The 26,952-nt window shown below is 38.0% G+C and overlaps 2 protein-coding genes across 2 annotated transcripts in view; one reads left to right on the top strand and one right to left on the bottom strand.

Annotated features, from left to right (window-relative positions):
* The window catches only part of KLHL5 (kelch like family member 5), a 49,962-nt gene extending 45,944 nt beyond the window's left edge, over positions 1-4,018 (bottom strand). The window contains exons 1-2 of the mRNA XM_054295690.1: positions 3,926-4,018; positions 1,122-1,216 (exon numbers count right to left, since the gene is read on the bottom strand). The gene's annotated coding sequence lies outside the window, so the exon portion shown is untranslated. The remainder of the gene's footprint in view (positions 1-1,121; positions 1,217-3,925) is intronic.
* A 2,861-nt stretch (positions 4,019-6,879) lies between these two features.
* Positions 6,880-23,976, top strand: TMEM156 (transmembrane protein 156). The gene is made up of 6 exons (XM_054290094.1): positions 6,880-6,979; positions 11,359-11,640; positions 12,918-13,166; positions 15,245-15,352; positions 18,497-18,604; positions 23,879-23,976. Exons 1-6 carry the CDS (start codon positions 6,880-6,882, stop codon positions 23,974-23,976), a joined length of 945 nt encoding a protein of 314 aa, XP_054146069.1.
* Positions 23,977-26,952: the final 2,976 nt, after the last annotated feature.

The following is a 26,952-nucleotide window of genomic DNA, read 5'->3' as shown; positions in this document are numbered from 1 at the left end:
TCTCTTTGTAGTACACTTAGGCATTTGTTTCAAATCCCTTTCAATTTTCATGACCACTGTAGAAAGGGTGCAGGTCAAGTCTGCACAAATTCTGACAGAGTTTGGCTGTTTTGGTAAGTGGAGCTAGCACATCTTCAACTACTGCAAAGCAGTGAAAACACAAAGCCTGTTCACAAAGTAAATTCAGAGAAACCTTAGCAGTTCTTACAATGTTTAAAGCTCAAGAAAGTGTTGATACCATCTGTGGTGGAAGCTACCAACAAGGATATGGATTGATTGAGGGAAACAATGTGATCATGACATGAACAGGGAGAAAGACCATTTCCTTTTTGTATTTGTATCACATGAGTAAATTCTGAAGGAAACATTCCCAAAGCAGAGACATCTCACAGTCAAGAAAGCAGATTTTTTTCACTTTAGTAAAATCTAGTATTTCTAAATTAATTGGATTGCTTTTGTCACCCTTAGCACTTATTTTTCTGCAGTATTTTACTTTATAGAGAGTTCAGATAAAGCTAGATTCTTGCATGTATTCATGCTTTCAACATTCTTTTATCCTTTTCCTTTGTGCAAATGTCAAAGCTACTCCCTTTGACAATTACTTTCACTTGGAACAGTCTTACTACTTTGTTGCTAAAAAAATGAAATAAAGTGAAACCCAGTCACTATTATTGGAGTGATGAGATTTGATTGTGCATTTGGTGGGCCTTTATTCATATTAATTTCTACCAAAAGCAGTATTTTCTCTAACAGACTCTGTATCAATTTCCCTGTTTATCCTATAATGACTAAAAGATGCAAAGGCTTCTCAGGCACTTTGAAAAGATCAAAATTGAACTTTATAGTAATACTGACAGTCTTCTATAAAGCATACTTTGATAAAGAGCACAAGGGTTGAAATCACATAAAAACAGTCCAAACACTAGCATGTGAAACCCACAAAAGCAAAGTCATTGCTGCTTATACACACTTGCAAAAAGAAACCCTTACATGATGTGTTATATAATACAAAAAAAAAGGATGAAATTTCAGGTGTAAGGAAGAGTATGTACCCTTGTGGGCTAAAATCACATTCATTGTAGCATAATTAACTGTTAGAATTGAGTAAATACAATACTTACCTATAACACTGGAATCATCTCTAGTTGTTCAAAGAATCATGTAGTTCCATTTATCTTCCTCTTTTCCAAGAAAAATTGAGGTAGCAGAAAAAAATCTAGAGACAGAAAAATACAAGTAAGAACCATCCACTGGAGGGGAGAAAAAAAAAAGTAATAATCTCAAAAGCAGATTTCTGTTCAGATAGAACTCCTTTCAATTTGTTTTGTGATTATTACACTTACTGATAGGAAGATGCTAAAAGTGTCACTGCAGGACTGCCACCTCAGTTCCTTCCACAACTTCAAGTTACATACCCATCAACAAAGACTCACAAAAAAGAGGGGAAATTATTATGAAATGTGAATATGTAAACTCTCAAGAAACACTGTTTTTTAAAGACAGTACCTCTTGAAAAAAAAAAAATAGCCTTAGTCCACGGTCACCCTTATCTTTGACTCCCTTCCCTGAAGGGAAAAGCAGTGAAGAACTGATCTGCCACATGAAGCACTTAAGCTGAACTAGTTCCAAAGAATAACACTAACTGCATTGGTGAATAAAGCCAAGTACCACCACTAAACATGCTTCCCTGAATGGAGCAGCTCTATAAAAATTCACACTTACTGTTACAGTGGTTCTCAACCCTTACCTATTTACAGGCCACTAAAAATTTTCTTACCAAAGTTAGACTCTGCTCAAAACATCCAGCTTGCTGAAACAGTATGCATCTCCTTTTGGCTTGGCACCAAACAAATTACTATTTGCACTGTGCAGTGAAAGAAAGTAGCCTTACATGATACCAGCATGCATAATGTGATACCTAATATGTAACCTCTCATGGTCTGGCCTTTCTTACTGGCTTCCAGAACCTTGCAGGTCTCTGAAGGGTAAGACCACCTCATTCTTGCACCTGCAGCACATCACCTCATCTCTCCCATATGAGTGCTTCTTAAGGCCACTCAGCCCAATAATACACATGTCTTTGGGCAGCATGGCCCGGCTGGGAACTTTGAGTGAAAGATTCTGTTCTTGTGACAAGAAGCAAGCAGTGGATAGTCAGGTTTGTAACTTCTGCATTTTTCTACTTGGTAAGACTGCTGTAAGGAAAAGCAATTTAATTGCTATAGAAAGAGGAAAACTGCAAGAATTTTGTAAGGGAAATATAGAATCATACTATAATTTCTTCAGAGCTGTAGAAACTTCCACTATTGGGTCATGCTATGTCTGATTAGGTAATCTATATCACCACATCAGGAAACACTGAATTATATCAACAAAGCCACATGACATAAACATAAGCAAACAATAAGCTTTTAAAAAGCATGGGTGATACAAAAGTCCAGAGAGTTGGAATAAGTCCATCAATATGAATTGTCATTGTTAGCAAGAGCTTGCAATTACTGTTTGATCATAATGGTCTAATGGAAGATTTTCTTCATCTTCACTCAAATTCTTTTCAATTTTAAATTACCAGTTATTGCATTTCTGTGAAACACAATGTGTTAGTGTACTGCCATGGTATAAACATGCTGTGCTTAGTAGTGGACCTGCTCATGCAGAGGAAACTGACTGATGGATGGATGGTCCAATGAAGTTGACACAAAGCAGAAGAAAACACTATTTGACTCAGATTAGGGTTATTATTTACTATTATTATTTTGGTTTTATCCTGCTTTATGCTCCCTATCATTGTTCAGCAAGGGAAAAGCATAAAATGGGAATACAATCTGCCCTACCAGGAAGGCAGATTCAAGAACAAGGTGCTTTTTTTTTTTTTTAATATTAATCCAACTATGCCCCTGGAAATTCCCAGGCAAAAAGGCCTATGTGAGAAATTATCAAATTATTTCTGGCAAAATTGCTGAATTGCTCATGAAAATACATAGTGCAATTTCCTTTTAAAAAGGATCCACCTATCCAGTACACAGTTTGTCTAGACAGAAAAGCTACACCACCATTACCACAAGCTCAAGTTTTTATTCCTGTTTATGCTCGTAGAAGACCTGAGCAATAATTTTTTCTTCAAAAGATGACTGTATTTGGAGATCAGCTCATGTAATTTCATAATCGACTTTTAAGTAAAAGAAAGGAACAAAACCAAGCCTTCCCTTTTCACTGTTCTGACATTACTGCCCAAAAAGCCGAGCAGGAGGAAGCTCAAGCAGTCCGAGCTCAAAGCCCTTAGCCACAAAAACGCTTTAAGGAAAAACATAAATCAGTAATGTATATAAGCAGCAGCTGTTTGATGTTCAACACTTATACTTCTGTCCGTTCCCCGTGTAATAACGCCGCTCCCCATGCAGTGAGGTGGCAGTCAGACACTGCTCTATTCTGTTCGACCGGTCTCAAATTTGAAAAAAATTTGTTTTCCACTATTTCATCCTGCGACGGTGAAGGTTAAGACACATGGGGTAAGTCCCCGAGAGCTGTGTCAGTGCACTTGTACCAGGTCTCCGCTCTGACCGCTTTGCACCGGGGCGGCCACGGCCGCTGCCCGTCTCGGCGGGACCGGACCCCGCGTCCCGTCCCGCCCCGCCGCCCCCGCCCCGCCCCGCTCAGGCGAGCGCGGCACTGCCCCGCCGAGCGCCGCGGCTCCCGCCGGGCCCCGCTCGGCCCGGGCGTCTGGCACCGGGCGTCGGACACCGAGCACCGGCCGCAGCCCCTCTCCGCAGCCGGCCGGCAGGAGGGAGCCCGGTAGCCGTGAGGGCGAACCCGCCCCACCCCACGCCAAGCTCCGGCCCTCGCCCTCCTCCTCCTCCTTTCTCCTCCCCCTCCCGGCAGCCGCGGCCCCCTCCCCTCGCTGCCGAGTCCCCACCGCCCTCCTCACCTCTCACGGTCCGGGAAGGGGGCGCGGCTGGGAGGGGGCGGAGAAAGAAAAAAAATCGCAAGGAAGGCCCCCGCACCCTCTCCCGTCCCCTCCCGCGCCCTCTCCTCCCGCCCCGCCCGGCGGCCGCCAGCCCTCCCGCTCCGCCGGGAGCCGCGGGCACTGGGCGCTCCCGCCCGCCGCTGTCGCGTCCCCGCGGCCCCGCTCCGGCCCCTCCCTGCGCTCGGGCGGCCCGGGGGGGCGGGGCCATGCAGGACACGCCTCCTCCCGCGGGCCCCTCCCCCTGCCCCGGGGTGGGAGAGGCGCGTGGCCGCGTGTGGCGGGCCGGGGCCGGGGCCGCTCCCGCTTCCCTCACGCTGCGGCGCGGCGCGCGGGGCGCGCCCCCTGCCGGCGGGGCAGGGGAAGTGGCCGGGGAGGCGCTGTCCGGCTCATCCGGTTCCTGGGAGTCTTTTTCTTTCTTACAAAAACATAAAGCCAAACATTTCCGTAGCTGCCCGCTGCCCCATTTAAGAGAAATAAACGTGTGGTAATACCGCAGCCTTTCACCTGCTCTCAGGACCCTGTACTCGCTGCTGAGTACACCTAACCACCCCATGTGCAAACACACTCAGCCTTTCCTGCCCTTCTCACGCAATGCCTTACCAGTGACCGCTGCCATCCAGAGGTGGAATAATTTCCCAAATTAATAGACTGTGTGACAGCCAGATGCACCTCCAACTGCTCAAACTGATTTAAGCGTGCAGGAGGCCATTGCTGAGGCATGGTGGTGCAGGTTGGACGCAGTAATGAGATCCACAGTGCTTGCTGGGCCTCGTTCTGCATGGAAATATGGCCTGCATGGCTGTGTGTGGCTGTGCGCTTCACTGTCCAACAGGTCTCATCCTGGCTGGAATTAAATAACTGAGCTGCTTTTTACTAAACTTGACATTAGGATGGGGGTTTCAAAGATGCTAGTTGTTCCAGCTGTGTAAAAATTACTAGCTGGGGGAGGGAAGATTGTCCCCAAGAAAGAAAGCTCATGTTTTCCAGGTTGGTGTGTGGCCAGGCCCCACAAACACAAACACACAAACACACACACACACACACACACACACACACACACACACACACACAGAGATCTGCCCAAAGGTAGCCATGTCTAAAGTTTACAGTGTCCCTGAGGGATGTGCAGACAGATCATACAAGGGCACTCTGAACTCAGAAACAAAACAAAACTAAAATCTGCCATCACAATAGCCCTAAAATAGATATGCCCCTTATATCAGCTTACTGCAGAGTTCTTGGAAGGCACCTTCTGTAGAATCTGATGCTCAGAGTATTCCACAGGTTAATACTGTATCAGCCTGAGCTTGGGTGGAATCCTATAGCAGAATATCTATTCTGACCTTAGACACTACCATCAGTGGTGATAGTCTGTATCAGAAAGGGACAGACACACATAGTACTTGAAAAGTCCTCCTGCGGTTTTGCAGTGTTTTCTCCTTTTCTTCTGGACAGATAGGATGGGTGAACACCATACAACACTGAAAACAGGAAAATGTAAGTAACTGATAAGGAAGATACTTAAGGGGCAATGCAAATTAGCAAAAACAAAGTAGAGCTAAATTCCTAATGGATGACACATAAATTGCATAATTTTTTTCCTTTTCAACTCATACCTATGATTTTTTGTATTCTATTGCTTCTATTATACCAGTCTGTCAAAAAATCAGCGTTCATTTTGCTTTGATTTAGTTGCTTTCATTGCCTGAAAGTGCTACATTTAAAATTTCATTAAATTTATATTTACTACAGCTTCATTAGGACTCTTTCTATAGAATGAATACTGTATTTGCTCCCACTTGCCTTACTCATGTTCTGAGGTAACTAGATGACAAAAAGAGCATTTCGAGTTTGTAGAGCGTTTCTTATTTTAAGTTCAACAGTATTACTTCATTTGGCTAGTACTCAATATTTAATGGCTTTTGCGAAAAATACTTCAGAAGACATCTTTCTGAATTAATGAAATCCTTTATACTATACTACTCTATATTTGAGTCAAGTTATTTGTTTTTACATTTGCATCATTCAGGGTAGTTTTATTCACAACATTTCAGAAATGTTCTTTGCAGTCTCATCTATAATAAAAATTTATAGAATATCATGGTGGTTGTCAGAATTAATACTTCACTTTTAACTGAAAAGTTTAGCTGAAAAATTTTGACTATCATGTCATAGAAATAGCAATGGCTCTATCCAGTCTTCTTGTGGTGTAAAGAATAGTAAAAAGCAAACTGAAGACACTTGACAGATTGGCAACACATCTGTCATCTTTAAAGAATACAGCAGCAATTGATAATATGAACAACTTATCCTCAGTGCATTGTGCTTAGCATATCACTGATTGCCAGTAGAAAAACTTTAGATTATAATGGTCAAATCAATAGTCTAATAAAGTCTGAAAGATTATCTATTACATAACATTATCTTCCACCTAGCCACATACAAATGTATATAAATAAAACAATAAAATCCCCATAACTGACTCATGTGGTTCTGAATAATTTTTATGATGAGGGTCTGAGTCATTTTTTAAAAAATCTTCTTGGCCAAATGAGAACAAAATTCCTTCACAAAGATAACTGACTTACTGTTTAGCAGGTATATGGAAGTGGTTATTAAGGGGTTCTTAAAACAAAAACTTCCACAAACATATAAAATAGTTGGGTTTTTTTCCTTATTGTCCTTGTGGTACATGAATTTTATCTTGAGCATATTTGAATGAATCATCCTCATCTATGCCCATGTAAGAACAGAATGTGGTTTTTTGCAAGTTAATGCAGTGAGAAGTAAAAGGGAAAGTCATTATAAGAAAAGGAAATGAATAGGTGTTATTTTGCATGATGTCTGCACTAAGTTAAAAGCTAAACCAGGAAGGAAGTTGCCATCACTATGCTAGATGGGAGGGCCTTGGTGACATGTGCTTGCTTTTGAGAAAACCAGTAGTCTTCAGATTAGGTCTAGGAATAATTATCGTGTTTATTTTGTGTTTACCTGAATTTTTCAAAATCCATGAAGGTAAGTGATCAGCTTTTAAAATAACCTTTTATTTGTTCTGAAGTCTGCAATTGAAAAGTTGGCACATGCTTTCCTAAAAGCAATGGTTAGGATGCTGCACACATCTGGAAATTGCAAAGGATATAGACTCTATTTGTTAGATTTTTTACCAACAGAGCTAATTATATGTGGTAATTTGGAATGAGTTCATAATTTCCGTACACTGCAAAATTTTTGGTAATTATTTCCATGCATGTATTTTTATGGCCTTCATAATGAAAAAGTAGTGAAAATGATAATGTTCTTTTATAGCAGGTGCTCATGTCTTCAGAAACAACTTTTTAGAAGTTTTTATACTTAAATGCTGTAAAACTTTGTACAATTACTATCTGGCAATGAGATGCTGTCTGTGAAGGAGATATGCAGTGTAATCTTACAAAAAGTAGAGCAGAATGGATGTAACTGAGTAAAGCAAATCTTGTAGCATAAATGCCAAATTCTTCTTTGTGATCCTAGAGGCTGATACTGAATTTAGGATAAATGCAAACTATGCATGTGTGCAAGTTACTTTTTAAAAACTGCATGAGTTAATTAAAATTGTTTTGTCACATCCATTCCTAAGAAGGCTTTTGACTAAATAACTATTATAATAAAAAGCATCCCTTTGACAAAGAGTGTATTCTCAGGCATCATAACATAATTTCTTTATGAAGCATATAATTTAGTATCAAAATATCCAGATTCATTTACTTATATATTTTTTTCATTAACCATAAAGAGTAGACATATCAGCAATTAGAATATAATGTATAAATTTGTATAGTTTATAAATGAACAAACTTGGTAAGCTGTCATAAGTTTTGAATATCATAACTTTTATAATTCAGTTTAAGATGTTGGAATAATTAATGTTTTACCTCCCTGAAGAGGTAAACAAAGTATTTGTAGCACAGATTATCCAAATAAACAATTACAGAACTATTACTAGAAGGGAACATTAACCTTAGTGTCAAATATCAAAGAATAATTATATTTTTCCATAATAATTTTTCTAGATTGCTCTTATTTTCCATGCTTTAGGCTGCAATAGTGCGATCACTGCAATTCTGTCTTAATCACAGCATGTCTAAAATAAGATTGTGAAGTATATGTGTGGAACAGAATCTTAGTCGGAGCAGCACAGATTTATATTTGGAAAATGAAAATTATTGCTGCATTTTGGATGTTTTAAAAACTAAATTACTATATAACAGACTGTGTAATGATGTCTGAATTACATTAGAAAGTAAATATGTTGAACAATTTATTCAAAATCTCTAAGGATTTTGGGTCTCTGGTTCACCAAAAACCCTCTGTTGAAAACTGGTTTTTTCAGATTTTGTGACAAACCTAAAATGTACAGAATTTTTTATAAGTGTTTCAAATTGCTGGTTACACCATGAGACTTCAGCAGACAGAGTTGTTGGAAATCTTTGAGTTGTGAAATATAATCACTGGCTCTTCCTCTGTTAGTTCCTAAATGAATGGCAGAAAGCTCCTAATTCCTGGATGTCTTATCCCAGGGGAAATTCCAGCATTTACTTTCTTTATGGAGAGGGAATAAAAATGGAAATTTATCATTAAACAACAATTTAGGGGGAAATCAATTTGCAAAAAAAAAAAAAAAAAAAAAAAAAAGCCTTTAATTTTTTTTCAAAAGAATACAGTTCAGCATTACCAGAAGTGAAATGTTTCCTTTCTGTTTGTAAAGCAATGCATTTGTCGGTTACAAGCCACTGAACCTTTAAATGACACTGATTTAGAGCAGGACGTTATCCTTTTGGGCTCTGATGCTTTCAATCCCAGTCCTATCCCTTGGGTCCTGCTACTTGATGGAGTGCATCTCCTTTAATCTATCAGTTGTGCATTCCCCAACTTGTACCATAGGTCTTTTATCTCTGCAGTATTATGTGGCAACTCAGCTTCCATAAGGAAGTGATAAAAAATGCAACTGTACTGTACACTGCAGCTCTCACTCAAAACAGAATACTGCAGAATGAAAGAGTCAAACCCCATGCAAAGTGAAATATTTGCCATTTTCTTAATGGGAAGCAAGTTTTTTGTAAATTTTGATCTTCCCTGTGAATACTTTTAATGGATTTGGATTTTATATGAAAAACCATCCTGTAAATAGAGGTTCTATAGAAGAATTTAATAATCACAGAACTTCTTAACATTAAGCATGTGATTGCAGGTCTTTGAATATAAAACAGTTCCCTAGAGTTACTCTGCATGGTTTCATCTCAGCAATCCTTTTTTACTATTCAGGCTGCCTGTGTTCAGATTTCACAAAATCCTTTCCAAGTTTCCTTTCACAAAACTTTTCAAGTTTCCAGAATGATGTTTACATTTGGGAGGGTGCTTCCCAGTCCTGCAGTAAGGAGCAAGGAGTATGGTATGGCTCTCTGTCTGTCATGTAATCCACTGGGAAAGGATAGTTTTGATGGAGCCCTTCTTCAAGTGTTCAACAATCTATATCCCTCCTTAGAAAGGCCACAGTCCTTTCTAAGGACTAAGTGATGTGGGGAAAAAAAATGTTTGTTTATGCTAGATTGTCATTTGATCTGCTGTCTCAGTAGAGACCTTTCAAGAGGATGGGAAGCACCCTCCCTAACTCAACAACATTCACACCTTTTCCACTCAGATAACAGGCCTTTGACACACCTACAACAGATAACAGGCCTTTGACACACCTACAGCGAGGCTCACAGGCAGCTCTGGGATCTGTTCAGCCATTTGTGCAGTTCAAAATGGACTTTGCAGTGCTGAACATAGATGTCTGTCACAGGGCAGTCAGCAGCTTCCCATGTCCATGTACAGATTTCTTGGTGAAAAGGATATGTTAGGGAATTATGGTTAGTTGCCCTTGAAAGCTGTAGCAGTGGTTTTAGACTGGTTGCCCAGATGCCATGGCTTGCCATGAGAGCAGAGTAAGCATTCCATTTTTGCTCCCGGCTCATCTCCACAGACAAATTCTACACAAAATGCCTCTTTCAGGTGGAAGAATTTAATCTCAGAAGCCTGCTCCGTGACCTGTTGTGTGGGTCAGATTGTAAGCATTTCAAGAAAAATTCTGTGTCTTGCCTCAAGGAAAGATCAAACCCTAAATTTTGTCTGTTATTCTTCCTTTTTATATCAAAATGAACTTTTTTATACCTGTGTTTTACATTTCAATTTATTATGTTTTATAAGGAGTTCATGACTCTCTGATGTAGTGTTAGTAAAGGGAAGATAATTGACTTTGACATTGGAGTTTGGATTTTATTTCTGTATCCTATCTGGAATCTCTTACTGAATCATTTCTGAGGTCAACCTGCTGCTCTGTGAGCACAGGTGGCCGAGTGCAGCTGAGCACTGAAAAACTAAAGGATATATTTTGCTCTCTATTCATAAGGATTTATGATCACATTGCTCCAGTTGCTCATAAGGGGAGTTGGATACAAAATTTTCCCTTTATAGAGGTGCAAGGGTGCTACTAGAATGGGAAACATAAAGCTGTAGGTTAGTGCAGCATCAGCTCTGGGAAGTGGTTATTCATAAAGACATATTTCATGTTGGGGTCACACAAATTTTTTTTATTCTTGAGGTTTTTTATCTGAAAATATACTTCAAAGTTACTGAAAAAGTGGTTCAAAGTTAACCCAAGTAAAAATTTGCATGATAAAGCTCTACTGTAATGTGGAAGACAAATCACACTCATTTATAATTATGTGTTTTTGCTGCTTGCCAGAACTGCATTAATGTACTCTAGCTATGGTACCTTGATATTGAAATTTGACTACGAATACCAAACCCAAAGGTCATAATTAAAGTCCCTGTTTGCTGACTGAATATAAAAGAATGTGAAGGGTGTGGCTGGAGGATTCACAGCATTGCTGTGTATTTTCACTCTGTGGTTTCAATGTCATTTGGAAAGAAAGCTTTCATACTGATTATAGCTACTTTACAGCATAAGTACATTGGAGTGTTGCAACTCACTGTTCCAGGGCTGAGTTCCCTCTACAAACAAGTTTTCCATTCTTTTGAAGAAGCATAAATGTGCTTTCTCTTCTTTTGAAGAACAGTTAAATTGGAACAGCTTTGAAACAGGAATGTGACTAGATACCATCAGAAATTCCAGCTACTATTACAAGAGTTTTAACACAATTCAGCAAATAAAATCCAGCATCTAGGTTGTGAGAAGACTGTGCTTGCTTTCTCTTACATATGATGCATTTAACATCTTGTCATAACCCTCAAAAAAAAAAAAAAAGTGCATTTCATCATAAGATGGTTGGAATATGCACTACATGACGCTTCTAAGCACATGTCCATGTGTCCTATATGACTGTCTGACTAATGTAGCATTCTTTCTTTTACAGCCAACACTGTAATGGTGTCCTGCATGGATACCTGCTCATCAAGTAACATCACTTTTCCACTTTGTACTTTTAACAATTCTTACAAAACATCAGTGCAACAAAGAAGAGAAACCCAGACTATTTTGTTGAAGGTCATTATAAATAATACCAATTTCCAAAATGTTCCATGTATTTGCCAGTCATCTTGGAGGGAACGACAGTCCCACCCTAAACAGAGAGAGTGTGAATCCAAGAGGGATGTGAATGTTGATCATCAAGGATCAGGGTCAATAGCTAAAAAAAGTAAGTAGGATAAGAGAAATACTTAATTTTGAAGTAGCTAATTACAAAATAAAAGGCAAGTTTTTATTTGGTACTTAGAAGAAAATTATATGCTTCTGGTTCTCTGTGGTCTTTGCATGTCTGTGAACAATGGCGGTTTTTAGCTTTTTTTGCGTGGCTAGAAAATGCTGATTTTGTGCCAGATTCTCAGTGGCATTAATTCCTGGCTGTCAGTGAAACATGTTGGTAGCAAGTACTTTCTAAAGTACTTAATTTATTTATAAGGAGTTGTACTTTCTGACAGTTTTTCAAGCTGAATTTGCTTTTAAATGTCATTATGGAACTCTACCTGTAGATTGCCTGCATTATAAAGATAGGCCGTGTCTGAAGAACTAATTCAGGAGGTAACTATTCCAATGGCAACTATGGAAGAAATAACCATTTTTTTTGGTGTTTGTAGTCTACATTATCCTCAACTGTGTAGCATCAGAAATGGCCTTACATGTTTTATAGAAAGCAGCACTGACTAAGGAACGGCACTGCAATACAGAGGAGAGATAGCAACCCACATCTTTTCAGAGCAGTAGCAGCCCATTCCTTCTCCGCCATATACACTTGCAAATATCTGAAAATCTTTGGGGAAGAGGATACTTCTTTCTAACATTGTCAGCAACAGAGGCAATAGGCCACCAAGTCCTGAATATAAGAAATACAGTTATTTTCCAACCTGTGGAAAATATATATATTTTCCTTGTTACAAAACAGCTGTCTGAACAAGTATGAAAAATAAAAGCTTATATATGGACAACCTCTGTTCTCAGTTATACCTGTACAACTAAGACTTTTGGCAATATCTCACCTGTTTATGGTAAACACAGAACAAGCCTCACATATTGTGTGGTTTGAAGGGAAGCAAGGACCTCCTGCAAATGATAGCAGACAGACAGTGTGTGCACTTCAAATCTCTATCATCATGTCGCTTCTGCCAGGGTTCTATCTTCTCATAGCCTGATTTTTGCCTGTTGCCTTTGGCAACTGACAAAAACAACTAAAACTAAAAGGTGATAGTAAAGCAAAAAAGAGTTATACTTTGCAGGGAAAATGCATAAGATAACCAATGCTCTTTAGATCTATTCAGAGTAACTTTACACAGTATATATTTATCCATCTTTTTCATAGTCAGTGATGTAGAAACCTTTATGTTTTTGCAAATGAGACAGAGAATTCACTGTATTTTTTGAGTTGTCTCTTGATTTACCACTTGTATAACAGTTTTTTTTAATTTTTATTTCCAAAAGCAAAAGGCTCGCTTGAAGTGAAAACAGAAAATGCTACTTATTTTTATAAATATTTTAATTTCACTACGGTTTCCAAGAAAGAAGTGGAGCATAATACAAACTACCTGATAGAAATCCACATCAACAATTCTATGGTCAGAGGACAAAACACAGCCAACAAGCAAATAAATCATTCTTGTCTCTTGGCAATGATGGAAGACCAAAATGACTGTGTAAATATTTCACTGCAACTGAAGTCTTATATGGAATGTAAGTTACAAAAGAGATTCAGAATGGAAATCAAACTAGAAACAGTATAATCTTGCAAAAAATCTCAAGTAGGTAGTTGTCTGCTTCCAACTACCATTTGAAAATATTTAAATATTTTACAAGAAGAGAGTACAATTTTGAATACCCCTTATTAAAAAGCAGACCATAGTAGACGACTGATGATTTTTATAATGATTTAAAGCAGGTTTAGCTGTACTCTTTTTTTTCTAGAAGAAATACAGCAAAGATCTGTACACTGTTTCTTGATTAGCAGCAACAGATGCACACATTGCATGTAACAAAACCTGGAAATATTTTTTTTTTTTTCCTTTCCTGATAATGGCATAACCCTGTTGTCTTGGAGGTAAATTTAAAAATCCCTGTTAACTATGGTGATAAGAGAATCAGGAGATAAGTTTGACCATTCTAATGTTTTACTGCAGTAGCCTACTATATAGCCTCACTGCAGTATGCTTAAAAGATAATTCTACAGCTGAACTAAGTTTAGTTCCCCCCGAGGACAACTTCAGCTTTTTATATTTCTCTTTGTGCTGCAAAAGGGTTTTGTTTGATTTCCTGACCATGGTTAGGGCTTCCATTCTGTCTATCTACAACACTTGTCATTTGCAAATTGCTGAATTATTGCATTCACTTGGTTTTGCATAGAAAATTTATTTTATGCTGTACCTTTGCTGGAAAAAATATGGTTTTTAGAGTTGGATTTATATGTGTTAAATAAGTCCAGGGAAAATCCTAGAGAAGAAAATGCAGTTTAGGATTGTTTTGGGTTTTTGCTTGTTTGGATTTTTTTTTTAATAGGTGTGTCTAGCCATGAGAGGAGCATAATTTGTAACTTGCCCTGCTAACTTGTGTCAATACTATGAACTAACCACCCTTTGTTAATGCTGATTTACCTGGGTAGCAGTAATCTCATATTAGCAATGAAAATTAACAATATGTCCTTTTTTTCTCTTTACTTCAAAACAGCTAAAGAGGTGCTCAGGGCTTTTACTAAGCAAGGCTGATAATCAAGTCATTACAAGCCACTACAAGATGAGGTAGACTGCTCTATTTAAAAGGAGCCTAGATTACTGTAATAAAAGATATTTTTAGTTCTAAATTAGGAGGAATGAGCCATGGGGTCATTGGCATTTGCTTCATGGAGAAGATACCAGGGAAGTTGAAGTCTAATTATGTTGTTCTAAGTCAGGGAAAGGGAAACAGTAGTTTGGCTACAGTCTGTCATTTGGTTTTTTATGGGTTATAGTAACACAGCTGGTTTTTAAAACAGTTATTTGACAGTGCTGAGGTATGCAGTAACATGCAGCTGCCAAAGACAGTTGAAAGGCCATTCAACCAACCAGAGGGGAAAGTTCTCCACATCATTTCTTTGTTGTGTACAGCCCTGACTTGTACTAGTTATTGAACTAAATCCCTGTGGAATGTGGGTGCATTTCTGCAGCAGTTGTTGTCCAAAAGAGCAGCCTACCTCCTTTATCCAGTCCCATGTGATTCTTCCTCAAGGCAACTTTAAAGGAATTCCCCAGAGGCCTCCTGTTGGTGACATTTCTTCACTTTTTTATAAGAAAAAAATCTATATGTAGAATCTTGCCTTCTCTCATATATGAAGATAGACCAGGAGGTTAAGAATGCCAGTACAGGCCAATGTTGGACAATGGACCACTCCCTTCCTTGCTTTATGCAGACAGAGGGGACACATGTTACCCTTGTTCTACCTTAAATATAAATGTTCATCTTTGAAACATTTTCATTGGCTGAGTTGAAAAGTTACTCAGTCATCGGTATCTATTTCAGCCGTGGAAATATTTATAGATATAGAAATATAGATATAAAAATACAGGAAAAAATTAAGCTAAATTCTAGACAGGAAACCTAACATCAAAAACCAGAGAAGGCTGAAAGAAAAAGGCATAATCTCTTCTCTTTTTTTGAATTTGTTTTGTTTTTATCTGTGGGAATAGGCACAATTCATAAACCTACCCAGATGGAATGTTCTGCTTTTCTCTGCTGCCAGTGATTTGCTGCTTAATTTTCTCTCTTGTACATTTTATGGACAGATCCAATGTGTATGACGAAGATCACTTGGCTCACTATGATTGCAGTAGTTTTTGTATTTACTGTTTCAATTGTCATCTACAAAATAGTCCAAGAAAATAAACAGAACTGTAAGTAATGAAAAGTTAATCTGCATCAATCTAAATTTCTATGCAAGTAAGAATATATTAATTTATAATAACAAAACTGTTGACTATTGTTGTAGCTAAGACTGATACTTTGATTGTCAAATGGTAAAAGCTTCTTAGAGACTGACTAAAGTACTTAGATGATTGATAGTATTACCTCTCACCTCTTTGGTGGATGCAAAAATTGTAGATGCAAATCCAAGCTTGTTGATGGCAAATTAAATGTGGGGATTTTGATAGATGGCTTAGTGATATGAACTTCTGGTTTCACACTGATTTCAGTAGATGAAACAATTGCTGTAAAACTTTGTGGAAAGTTTTAAGCAAAAATCCCAATGACCAGTATAAGTGAATTGAAATACCCTTTCCTTCCTGAAGAAATTATTTAGGTCACAGTCAGGAAAAATTACAGGATAGATATGAGGAGATATACACTTATCTGTCTTCCTAAAAACTGGCTATTTAAATTCATTGGTGGTGTAATCCCATGCAGGGCAACCACGGTGCACCTTATTAAGCCAAGAGCTGAATTAAGCCCAGATAACATTTCATCTCTTTGCTATTACTTCAGCAAAGAAAACATTGCTGTGATTTCTGAAACGTCACTATTGACTATACCAAGTGATTGGAACTTTGCTATGAGAGAATTTGCCATTAGTTCAGAGATTGAAACAATTGTTTCTAGAATATTCTTTCAGCTATGACAGGCTCTTCTCTTGGGATACAGGTAGAAATCAGATTTACAGTATTTTCTCCAGCAATATACAATGAATAAAACAAGAATAAAATTGTAGAGGTACCCTGAGCTTGAGATCTTTGAGCAATTAAGATAAAGTCCTCTGCACAAAAACAGTGCTGAAAATTGACCTCTTGTCAGTTGCTGGTCGTTGTTTCTCTTCCCAAGTCAGAGGTAGGTGGCACCAGGAGCACATTACCTTTCATCACTGTGGAAAGAATATTACTTAAGCTGTTACCTGAGGGAATAACTCTCAGGTGCTTTTCACAGCAGTTTCCAGAGATGTTCTGCTTGTGTCAGCCCTGAGTGGGCAGCATGCCTCCAGACAACCAGCATTTAGTTGCTATTGCCAGGCAGGTGTGCATTCCCCTGTAGTTCAGAGCTGCTGAAAGGAGGCCCTGGTCACAGGGGTAGTAAACCAAATAATAATCCTTATCCATTCCCCTGGTCTTCCTTACTGTATGCACAGGTGATTTTGTAATGAAGGAGCAACAGAAGTCTAGCTTTACTCATAACTGAACAGAAGGAAGAGTAGTGCCCACACACAAAATGTTTCTGTGATTTTTTTGCATAATGTAAATACTTTATGCATATATCTTTAATGACTGAGCAAAATAATTGCTTGAGATGTCAAGTTTGTACCCTCCCCACCTCGATGAAAGGAGCTCCTTACCAGATGAAGTTGCTTAAAATACATGATATCTTACTTATTGCTAGAAGCAATTTCTGAGACAGATTTCATGTATATAAAACCCACGAAGTGTAAATTATGACTTTTTAAGTGGGCTATTAAGTGCTTTAATTTAAAGGACTTTTATTTGTAATTTGAAAACCACTTATAAATGTCATGTCTCTGATTTTTTCTGCTTTGAGTCATAACGTTCTATTTTGTTCTATTAATGTAGAACTGTAAGTAGGGATGACTAATGATTTAGTAGCTTTATTCTTAAACTACACTTTTTTATTAAATTCAAGTTTTCAGAATCATTGTGAACACAAACAGGGAGGAAGAGATGCCCTTTTGAGGCTTCTAATAATTTACTAGTTTCAGGGATACATTTGATGCTATTTGAGGAAAAGTGGGTTTATGAGTTAAATTTATAATATATAACATTATAAACAACATCATTATGTTACTGATAAAAATACAAGTGCACAAAAAAATAAAACTTAAGGTTTATGTGTATATATTAAGATGCCACCTTTCATTGCATATGAATGGTGGCATCTATACACTATTTTTTTTCCAGTGGTGCTCAAAGAATAGAGCAGAACTATTAGCTATGTTTCTAAAACAGCTGTTATGAGTTTTTCCAGCCATAGTTCAGTTGGTATTTTTTCTCTTCATTTCTGAGCACCGCTGAAAGCTATTAAGAAATGTGGAATTACTCATTTCCTCTTGAGACCTTGCAAGATATTCTGCTAGGTAGGCTCTGAGACTCTCTGAATCATTAAGCTATTTTGATAAGTGCATAAAATAAAATATCCAAATAAACTTGGTGAAGGTTACAACTGATCCATTACAAAGGCCTTAAACTGGAAATTATTTGTTTTGCCTTTTCCTTTCCACTCTTGTCTCACGACCACTTCCAGAGCTTCCTTTGACATTAACTGTTACAATGTCTACTTGGGGCTTTAGTGCTTTACTTAGATCTCCACTGGCTAGTCATAAAAAAATTCATGACCTAAATAATTTTAACTTAATGAATTCCTTAGTGTTCTCAAAGGAAAAAGATAAAAATAAATTCTGTTACATAGAATTGGAGTGAGCCTGTCACCAGAAGCTGGCTGGGCCCTGGACTGCCGTCGCTGCTGAACAGGACTAACCACAACAGCTGCACCATGTCTGCAATAAGCCCACTGAGAGCACAGCATTTAGAGAGCAGCAGAAGGATGGAAGGACTGAGAGTTTATGAACTGGGTGCTGAGGAACAGCCAGAGGTGCCCAATCCAGCTCTAGCTTTGTCAGGGGTGTGGAGCTTGCTCTCAGACTGTGCTATCTGAGATGAACACCCCACACTAGCAAGGAATCTGTCAGCCTCCTAGGTTGCCCATGCAGTCCATCCTTGCTACTCCACTGTCAGCAGTGAGAGTCCAAACCTGTACTGAAATATGTACTTTTCTTAATATCCTTCCAAAATTTGTTCAAGGTACGCAGTTTAGAAAAAGGCAAGGAATAATTTGAAAGGGATAAATCTGAATTAAATTTCTACAAAATTTCATTCAGAAAAATACAAATCATCTGGCTCTTGGTTTTCCTCATCACCTTATTCCAACACCTTCCTGATTTTTTAAACACTTTCCAAGGTATTCAACAGTTTAATAATAAGGGATTTACAAGCTTTCCTTCTAATCAGGGCTGATGCTAACATAAGACATTTTGTTTAAAGCAGATTATAAACAAAGAGTAGCAACATCAGTTTCTACTGTTCTAAGAAGAAAGAGTTCCATACATGCAAGAAGTACTGTATCTGCTACTAAAATTCATCCTTTTCCTGGTAAGTATATAAAAGTAAAACAAAATTTAACAAATCTTGAGGCATGAGGAGATCAAGAAAGACCTTTTAAGACTTTCCTGTCAAGAGATGCTTCAAGTTTGTTTCAGAGTTACCTTGGTCATACACAAATTTGATCTGCTTATGTTAAGGAAACACTTTTTTGGTTTAAAGAAATAAATCTGACAACAAAACTATAAGAAGACATATATATAATGTGAGAATGCTTCTCCCAGTCTTTCCAGTGTGTTGCATTAATGACTTTGAACTTTTTAATTTTTGGTCATATTGTGTGCCAGTTTTGAGGTTTGTCACCTGAGTGCTTTGTGTGTGTATGAAAAATATACAGAGATGTACATATGTGTTTGTATGTTCTATGTGTTTGTGACTCTTGATAAAATTTGCTATCAAAACATGGAATGAATGGCTGCAGCAGGACTCAATAAATGGTTCTGCTGGCACTTCATAGCCTGTTTCTAGGGTCAAATTCCCACAAAATAAAATTTTTGAGTTTCAGATAGGTAAAAAATTGTGGTCTTCGGAGAGGGTAGTATGCTTACCACAGATAAATTAAATGACATGGCTAAACACAAAGTTTGGATTCTAGAAAACTGGATTTGGCATCAAATATCTGTGTGAGTGCCAATTACCATGTGTTTCTGTGAGTGTTACTGACATTGCTCAAAGACTGAAATGTTTTAATAAATTTCATGGATTCTGGTTTGTGAAGGGAGCTATATCTTTAAAAAGATTAACATGAACATATAGAATATGCTCTGAATGGCAAACTAATGGCAAACTGTATTTCCCTTCAAAACAAGAAAAATACAAAGCCAGCAAATTACAAAAGTGGTTTTGAATATGACTTAAGGCTTAAGTACTTTGCTTTTTGTTTTGTTAGTTCTTCAGGAGTAAGAGGAGACTCACTAATTTATGTCTACAACTCAGTATTTCTTGGCATTTCAATTTTACCTAGAAAAGAGTGAATAGCTTCTTGTCTGTCTGAACTCCCCTGTGAGTACAATTTATGCTTCTTGCTCTTAAAGCACTGGCTACCTCTGAGATAAATTTATGAGCTCATTCTTTTCATTCTGCATGGAAGGAATTACTTTTCTGACATCTGTTGTCTTGAGTAGCTTCACTAATATCATGCCTGTTTAAACACATGTTCAGAATGGCATTTTTAATGCCATTTAATGTTGTATATCCAAGGCATTTTTGATGATGAGGTCTTATGGAAATTCAAATCTGATTTTAGTAGATTTTACTGAAGAGAATAAGAATCCCTTATTGGTCTGTCATTCTCATTTTTAAGTGCCTCCTACTACAATCAATCCATGAAACCCAGAAAGATGCTTAGGTGCATGAACTGCTATAATGGGGTTTATTTTAAAATAAAATTCCTTCGTTTCACACACCATAATTTCAGTCAATCCAATCAATTTCATGGTTTATACCAATATAATTTAAAATATGATCAAATCCATATGAAGAGTTTATTCTTTCCATAGTTGCTAAGCTTAGGATTTGTTACCATGATAATGGGTTATAAATAGCTACAGATGACTTTGTTGACAGCCCTTGACAATATTTTCCTTATAATTAGAGCATAGCTTGCAATCTTGAAAGAAACCATTGAGATCCACTGAAGACAATACAATCACCCTGGAAACACAGTAATGAGTACTTGAGAGGATGTGACAGTACATTTTATAGATGAAAAGATGGAAAAGTACTCCTAAAAGGTTGTTTGAAGTAAAGAAATTACAAGGGAAGAAAAAGAGGGAAGCCTATACTTCGAGAATGGGAGTGAATTCTTAGGAGGCTTAGTAAATGACTGGCTTAATGTCACTGTAGTCCTACAAAAAAGTAATTTACAGCATGGATGTTAGTTCTGTAAAACTGTTAGTGGCTTTATATCCATGAGTCATTGTCATTAAGTCCAGTGACCAGAGGAAAGGGGGGAAAATGTACAGAATGTTCTCTGGGGAAGGATTAAATTTACAACCTTCCAAATTCACAGTACTGCAAAGGATTAAGCACATATAGTGAGGAGAGGAGAGCTTAACAGCATTCTGTCATAAATATTAACTAAATGTTGTCTGGGCTGTAAAGCTAAAAAAGAATGCATGGGTTATGCAAACATGGGTTATGCAAACATTTTCTAGACTTCAGAGCTGGCCCTGCCATTGCATTTATGTATAGTAACTGTCCCTTGAATGGTATGAACTGACAAAAAAGAGTTTCCCTTAAATACATCCACAAGACAAGTGAAAGAAGACAGGATACCTTTTTTTTTAATGCAAGAAGTATTCTTTAAGTGGCTGATCTGTATTTCCAGACACAGAGGATTTTCATCAAATAGAACTTGATAGTAATAACACATGGAAAAGGATCCATTGAAGCCACTTCCTTGCTTTGCATTTACTACAGAGAATCTTAGTGAGATTCCCACTCAAGAATTTTATTGCAAGAATTTCTTTGAAGAGCTTTCATAAATTCAAGAAGCAGTAGAAGAGGTTTTAGAACAGCTTAATAAATTAATAATGGCAATTAGAAGGAGTAGAATGTATTCCCCACAGAGTTTTAAAAGAACTCAGATAGAAACTGCTGAATTGTCATTTGCAGCTTGCTGCTTAAATTGGTCTCCAATGCAGATAAAAGGAAGAAAGTTATACTTACCCTGCTGTTATTCCTCTTCCTTAGCCCATTTTCCCTAAACCACTTGGGTACCTCTTTGGTACCTCTTCCAGTCTAGTAACTGACTAAGTGTAGTTATTCTCATGTAGCTGTATCCTAGAAAAAAATTAATCCTGGGCACAAGGCACAAAATTACTTGTTGGGAGCAGGCCAGTGTGCATGAACTGTATGCTACATCATTCAAAATCAAAAAAAAAAGGCAAGAATAAGTTGCAGAGGAATGAGGTTGCATAAATCAGGGCATTTAATAACTAGGCTGAATCTGCCTAGTAGGGTCTGGAAGATTCACTAACATAATTAGTTGGGTTATACTTTAGTGGGAATTTATATTACTGGAATCTTATCACCATAAACTCCCATTCAGACTTTATTTTCCTAGAGTAAGAACAACATTCCTTGTTTATTTTGATTGTATTTCAAATGTGGCATAAGATGTGTTAGAAAAAAAAGGCTTGTTCTCATTCCTGTACTAGAACTGGACAATGCAGACAGGGAATCATATTATTAAAATCATCATATTATTGCTCTACAGTCTGTGTGGGCAGCCTTAGTTCAAGCATAATATCTTGTTCTACATTGCTCAAACAATATATTCATTTTTAGTGATGCTCCATTGGCTCATGGAGTCACAGCTTGGTTCCTTACATTTTGGGATACAAATACAAGATTTCTTGACTCATTGTCTGGCTCACAGTAATGCAAAGTTAATTCTGATGGATGGTGGTTTCATAACTCATCCTAAAAGAAGAGCATTGCAGGGTCACAGTGACAACCAGGATTCAGAGAATAAAACCTCAGGCTTCCTGGCCTGCAGTTGTTTCCTGGACTGTTTAGGGTTTGTGACATCCATACTATTTGATACAAGTGGGCTTGACAGCTATAATTTCCACAGAAGAGACAGCAAGACAAATTCCCTCTCATTTGAATTCCTGTATTGTTTTCAGTGCTATCCTATTAAAATAATAGTTCCTTTCCCACAAGATTCGAGGAAATAGGGGAAATTCTGCCATATCTCTGATGTGTTGCTATAGCTTCAGGTTAGTTGACATGTAGGAAACAGAAGCAAATGCTGGCTCAGCAGTGTCAGGGCTGGCATCCCAGTGAGTTCAGACTTACTCCTCCTTGTATTCTGCAATACATTTTCTTTTTAGCAAAGAGAACAGGCAAGACACACCTTCTACAGCAGCAAATAGATGCCAAGACAAGAAAGAGAAATTTGTTTAATCTTGGCTAACTGAAACATCACCTATTTGGTGGTCCCTCTCAGTTCCTGACATAGCTGAAAAATTATCTTTCCCTCTGCAATTTACATGAATTATATTGGCAAAAGCAAAGCTTCTCATAGTATTCAATATTTAACATAGACTTACATGTTTCTGAAATGCAACATAACCAAGAAAATTGTGAAGCTTCATTAAGACTTTGGAGCTTTTAAATTTTTTTTTCAGATAAAAAGGAGGATAAAATCTACAGGATGCAGGTAACTTTTTATAGCCCCTGTATGCTTTCCATAGAGCCCTGATGCACAAAGGACCTTTTCTCTGCTCAGTTTGCATGCATGCAGAACACTCTTACACACAGGCACTGAAGGGGATATCAGCCTATATTCCCATTCTCTCCAGATTCATCTCATTCATCTTGAGGGTCAAACAACATCCACTGTTATTTTTTTAAAAACTTTTTAATTTTTTTTACTTTTCATTTCATATTCAGCTGCTTGAGTGCCAAGATCCAAACTGTATTTTTAAATTGCATTTGTAAAAAGAAAAGCCCAAATGATGTAGTCAGTAGAGAATGAACATAGCTAGATATAAGTGGCACAGTTTATCCTCTTGTTGTTAGCTCAGTGGAAACCCATTTGTAGGTTTATGGAAGTAATGGATAGTCAGGGACAGGATGGACCTGGAGTCAAAATATTATTTGTGTTCTATAGCAGTTCTTTCAAAAATGCATTGGATAAACAACTCCGCGTGCATTTGCCTGACAGTGTTATCTCTGCATTTCCTTATCAGTATTCCACTGAGATACTGTATCAGGATCTGTGTGCTAAAGGCATCACCTCACCCCTTCCTGCTTCTGAGGTGTATGCTGTCACCTTTGTTGACGACTGGGTGAAACGGGTAGCTCTCCCTATGTGTGTGACAAATGAGCTGAGGCCACACCACCTGTGCCTGTGGCAATCTGTGCTGCCCTTATGTGAAAATGAGTCAGGAATTTCACACTCTAAATTTCCATTGTTTCTGCTTAACTGGCCAAATTTAGGAGTTTGTATTTTGGGGGGCACTTACATAACCTCAAATTTGCATGCTTTTGGATTTTCACTACAATTTATTCACAAATTTATTTGTCTACCTTCAAGCTGCTTCCCAGATCAGTGTAGAATCAGGACATTGTAGTCCTACTAGCATTAAAAGGAAGTTAAATACCAAACATGGTTAGTACTTTCAGTACTGTCCATCTCTGCCTTGTGTTCAGATAGGTCTCAATTATTTTTCAAACTTGCATATGCAAGTTCAGCACTCTGTAGATATATTTGCTGTTAATAATATAGATAAAAATTATTTTAACTTTCAATAGTGAACACCAGCAAACAACAGGCCCCACTTCCTGCACAGACCACAAACAGACTATCTGTAATTCCTGAACAAGAGCATTGTCACGTGGAACAACTGTAGAAGGTAAGTAAACATCTTACAACCCTGATTATTCTGGTTTGCCTCATATATTTAGAATTAATAGTGTGGATATCTGAGGAAAATAATTACTACTTCTTCTAGCCAAGTGAATAAGATAAAAAACTGGATAATGTGTTTTGTGAGAGCTAGGCATGAAAAGAGAATCAGTTTTACTTCTGCTACCAAAAGTGATCTATAATCATATGTGTTAGCCTAATAAAGCCTGTGTGCCCCTGCAGACCTTGGTGCAAATTCTGACACTTTTTCTGGTGCAAAATATTGTGTCCTAAACTTTAACACTGTGCTGACATTTGTTTTTACAAGGCGGAGGAAAATAGCAATTAGCAAATGATCTCTGAAGAAAATTCCATATTTGAAACAAATAGCCTCCTTATAAAATTCCTCAAGCAAAAGAAATTAATCACTCTGTTGTTCTTACACCAGTCAGAAGGAATGATGAGAAGCTGGTTTCTGTTCAGAACCAAGACTAATCTCCCAGTCCTAACTTTCTGCAGCCACTGTGCTGCAGTAATTGTTTCAGGAATTCCAGATGTAAGGAACCAAATCTTCATAGAAACGTGCAGTAGGAGATAGCTCTTCCTGAAAATGCTTGTAATGACTAGAAAAAACAGATGCTACTTGAATAAGTAATACAGACTAATAGTTCATAGACCGGGTGATGGCTACTTGCACACATGATATTATTGTGTATGGTGATTTTTTTACATTAAAGGCTTAAGGAGTTCCTTCTTTTATATTTCTATTTAAATTGGATTGATTTTTATTGGAAACTCAATATAATGTCATGCTATCTTTTTATGGTGTTAAAAAATTTATGTACTGAAGAGCAGTTTGATTTTTGTGCTTCATGTGGAACGATGAAGATGAAATTGCACATTGAGAACAGAACTAAATGAAAAATTTTGAACAGCTTTGCTGACAGAATATGAGGTAATTCCATAGTAAATTAATAACTGAGCTAGAGAAATTTTTGGTGTTTGAATGAGACTAGCTGTTATAGGGTTATAAGATAGTATATTATAGTTATTAAAAATATTGGCCCCTGTTTAAGTGATTGTCATCCATAGATCTTGTGAAGACTTACAAAGATAAGAAGTTGTTACTGTTACTATTTTTAAAATGAGGCTATCAGGAGACACAAAGAGATGACATGACTTGGGAACTCTGTGACATAGCTGAGAGTAGTTCCCAGATCATCTGAGTTCAGCTGTTTGCCATTTGGGCTCAGTTTCTGACTGAGCAGGTGCTTTCCAGCCCCCGTTAGCCTTTCTGTAGGGCAGCTTCTTCCTTTTCTGCAGGGATTGCTCCCAGACACTTCAGTACTACACAATTTATTTTTCTGGTCTCTGTCGACTCTCATATCCACATCTCCCAGGTACCTGCCCAACTTAATTGGTTTTTTTACTCTTGGCTTAAAAATAGGACATTTCTAAGGTTGAAATGTGCTGCTAAGCAGGTGCTCACCTGCCTTCACTTTTACAGTATTATGGCTGATCATTAGCATGCTTTGTTAATTCTGTTCTTCCAGGATGTTGCATTCACCTAAAACTCATCTTTTAGAAGCAGAGGGAAAAAGTCATGGCTCATTCCCGTCCAAATTTAACATTTGTGTTGCTAGAGGTGGGAGTTACTGTTGGGGTGACCTTTTGCTTTTATTACCTTAACTGTTAGGAACTAAAGGATAGAAAGAAGGGGTGGAACAGCTTTTCAGATTTTTGGTTCCTCTGTGAGACAATATATGAGATCCAGGACACTTTAGGTTTAATTATTCTCTTTCCTTAATCTCTGTGTGAATAACTGAAAGAAAAAGACTAGGTATCTTGAGAAAGTCCAAAAGCCTTGTTCAGTGCTGTGCAGAAGCAGGCTTGCTTTTCCAGATAGTCTTCCTCTCAGAGGGACAGCTGGCAGTGAGGTGAAATTCAGATGTGACATGTGGGAATAATGCTGACTACATTGTAAATTGTAATGTTACATGACATTGTGTGGAAATATTATTAAATAATCCAGCTGCAGAAACTTAGATCTAGATCTTGCCTTTCATCATGTTTTGTTTTGAATACATTTCTTAAAGGAATACTCTCTCAGAGCTAAATACTCTGTGAAAATAATAAAAAGCACTTTTTGCTTTAGTTTTGCTTTGCTTCCTGCAAAAACCCCCTTCTTCTCACTTCATCTGATAAGGTCAGATCCACGTCATTACTGCTTGTGTCTCTGGGTGCCTCAGTTCCAGGAAAGCTTGCTAGGTATGAGTGCTTGTGGTAACTGAGGCTGGGGAAGGAAACTGTGATCTGCTTTTTGCATGAGTGCTGGGTTTGTCTCTGTGAAGGCTCTAGAATGTGAAGTCTCTAGAATGCTGCTAAAGACTCGTTCACTCAACGAGGAGAAGCTGTGTTACAAGTACTGCACATGGAAGCTAAGTACTAAGGCTGGAAAAATGCAAAAATAATCAAATTCCCAGAATTGCCAAAGACAGTTCTAGACTACATTAGCTTGATGAAGCGTGGGCTTTTCTCTGAAGTAGGAGGTGGGCTGGAGATGAGAAGTATGTACCAGGGAGCTTCTTGGTCAAACCCACCGTCTTTGTACCACTGACAGATGCTCCCCTGAAGAGTATGCACTTCAGATCACTGATACAAGAGCCTCAAATAAGGAGGGGTTCTAGGCAGAGCTGGAAGCCTGAGAGAGCTTCACTAGGGATACTGCTACCATCTGCCCTTCCCTGTTTCAAACCTGGCTTCTGTCTGGTTGGTAAGAGTTACTTCAATGCCTGCCCTGAATCAGACAGGCAAGATGAGTTCTACTTTTCCTCATCTTCAGCCAGCTGGAGCTGCACTCAGAGAAATCATTAACCACAGCACAGAGTGTTTGATTTCTCTGTCAGGAGACTACCTACACAGCAGCTGTGGTAGGTGTAACAGCAGTTGTGAGGAGGAGGAAATGTAAAAGCAAGGATAA

This window comes from Melozone crissalis, unplaced genomic scaffold (assembly GCF_028551555.1).
Source record: "Melozone crissalis strain CALT ecotype California unplaced genomic scaffold, PUWL_Pcris_2 ptg000006l_1, whole genome shotgun sequence".
NCBI classification, from domain to species: domain Eukaryota; kingdom Metazoa; phylum Chordata; class Aves; order Passeriformes; family Passerellidae; genus Melozone; species Melozone crissalis.
Note: the sequence above shows the minus strand (reverse complement) of the source record. Positions and strands in the feature narration are given on the sequence as shown.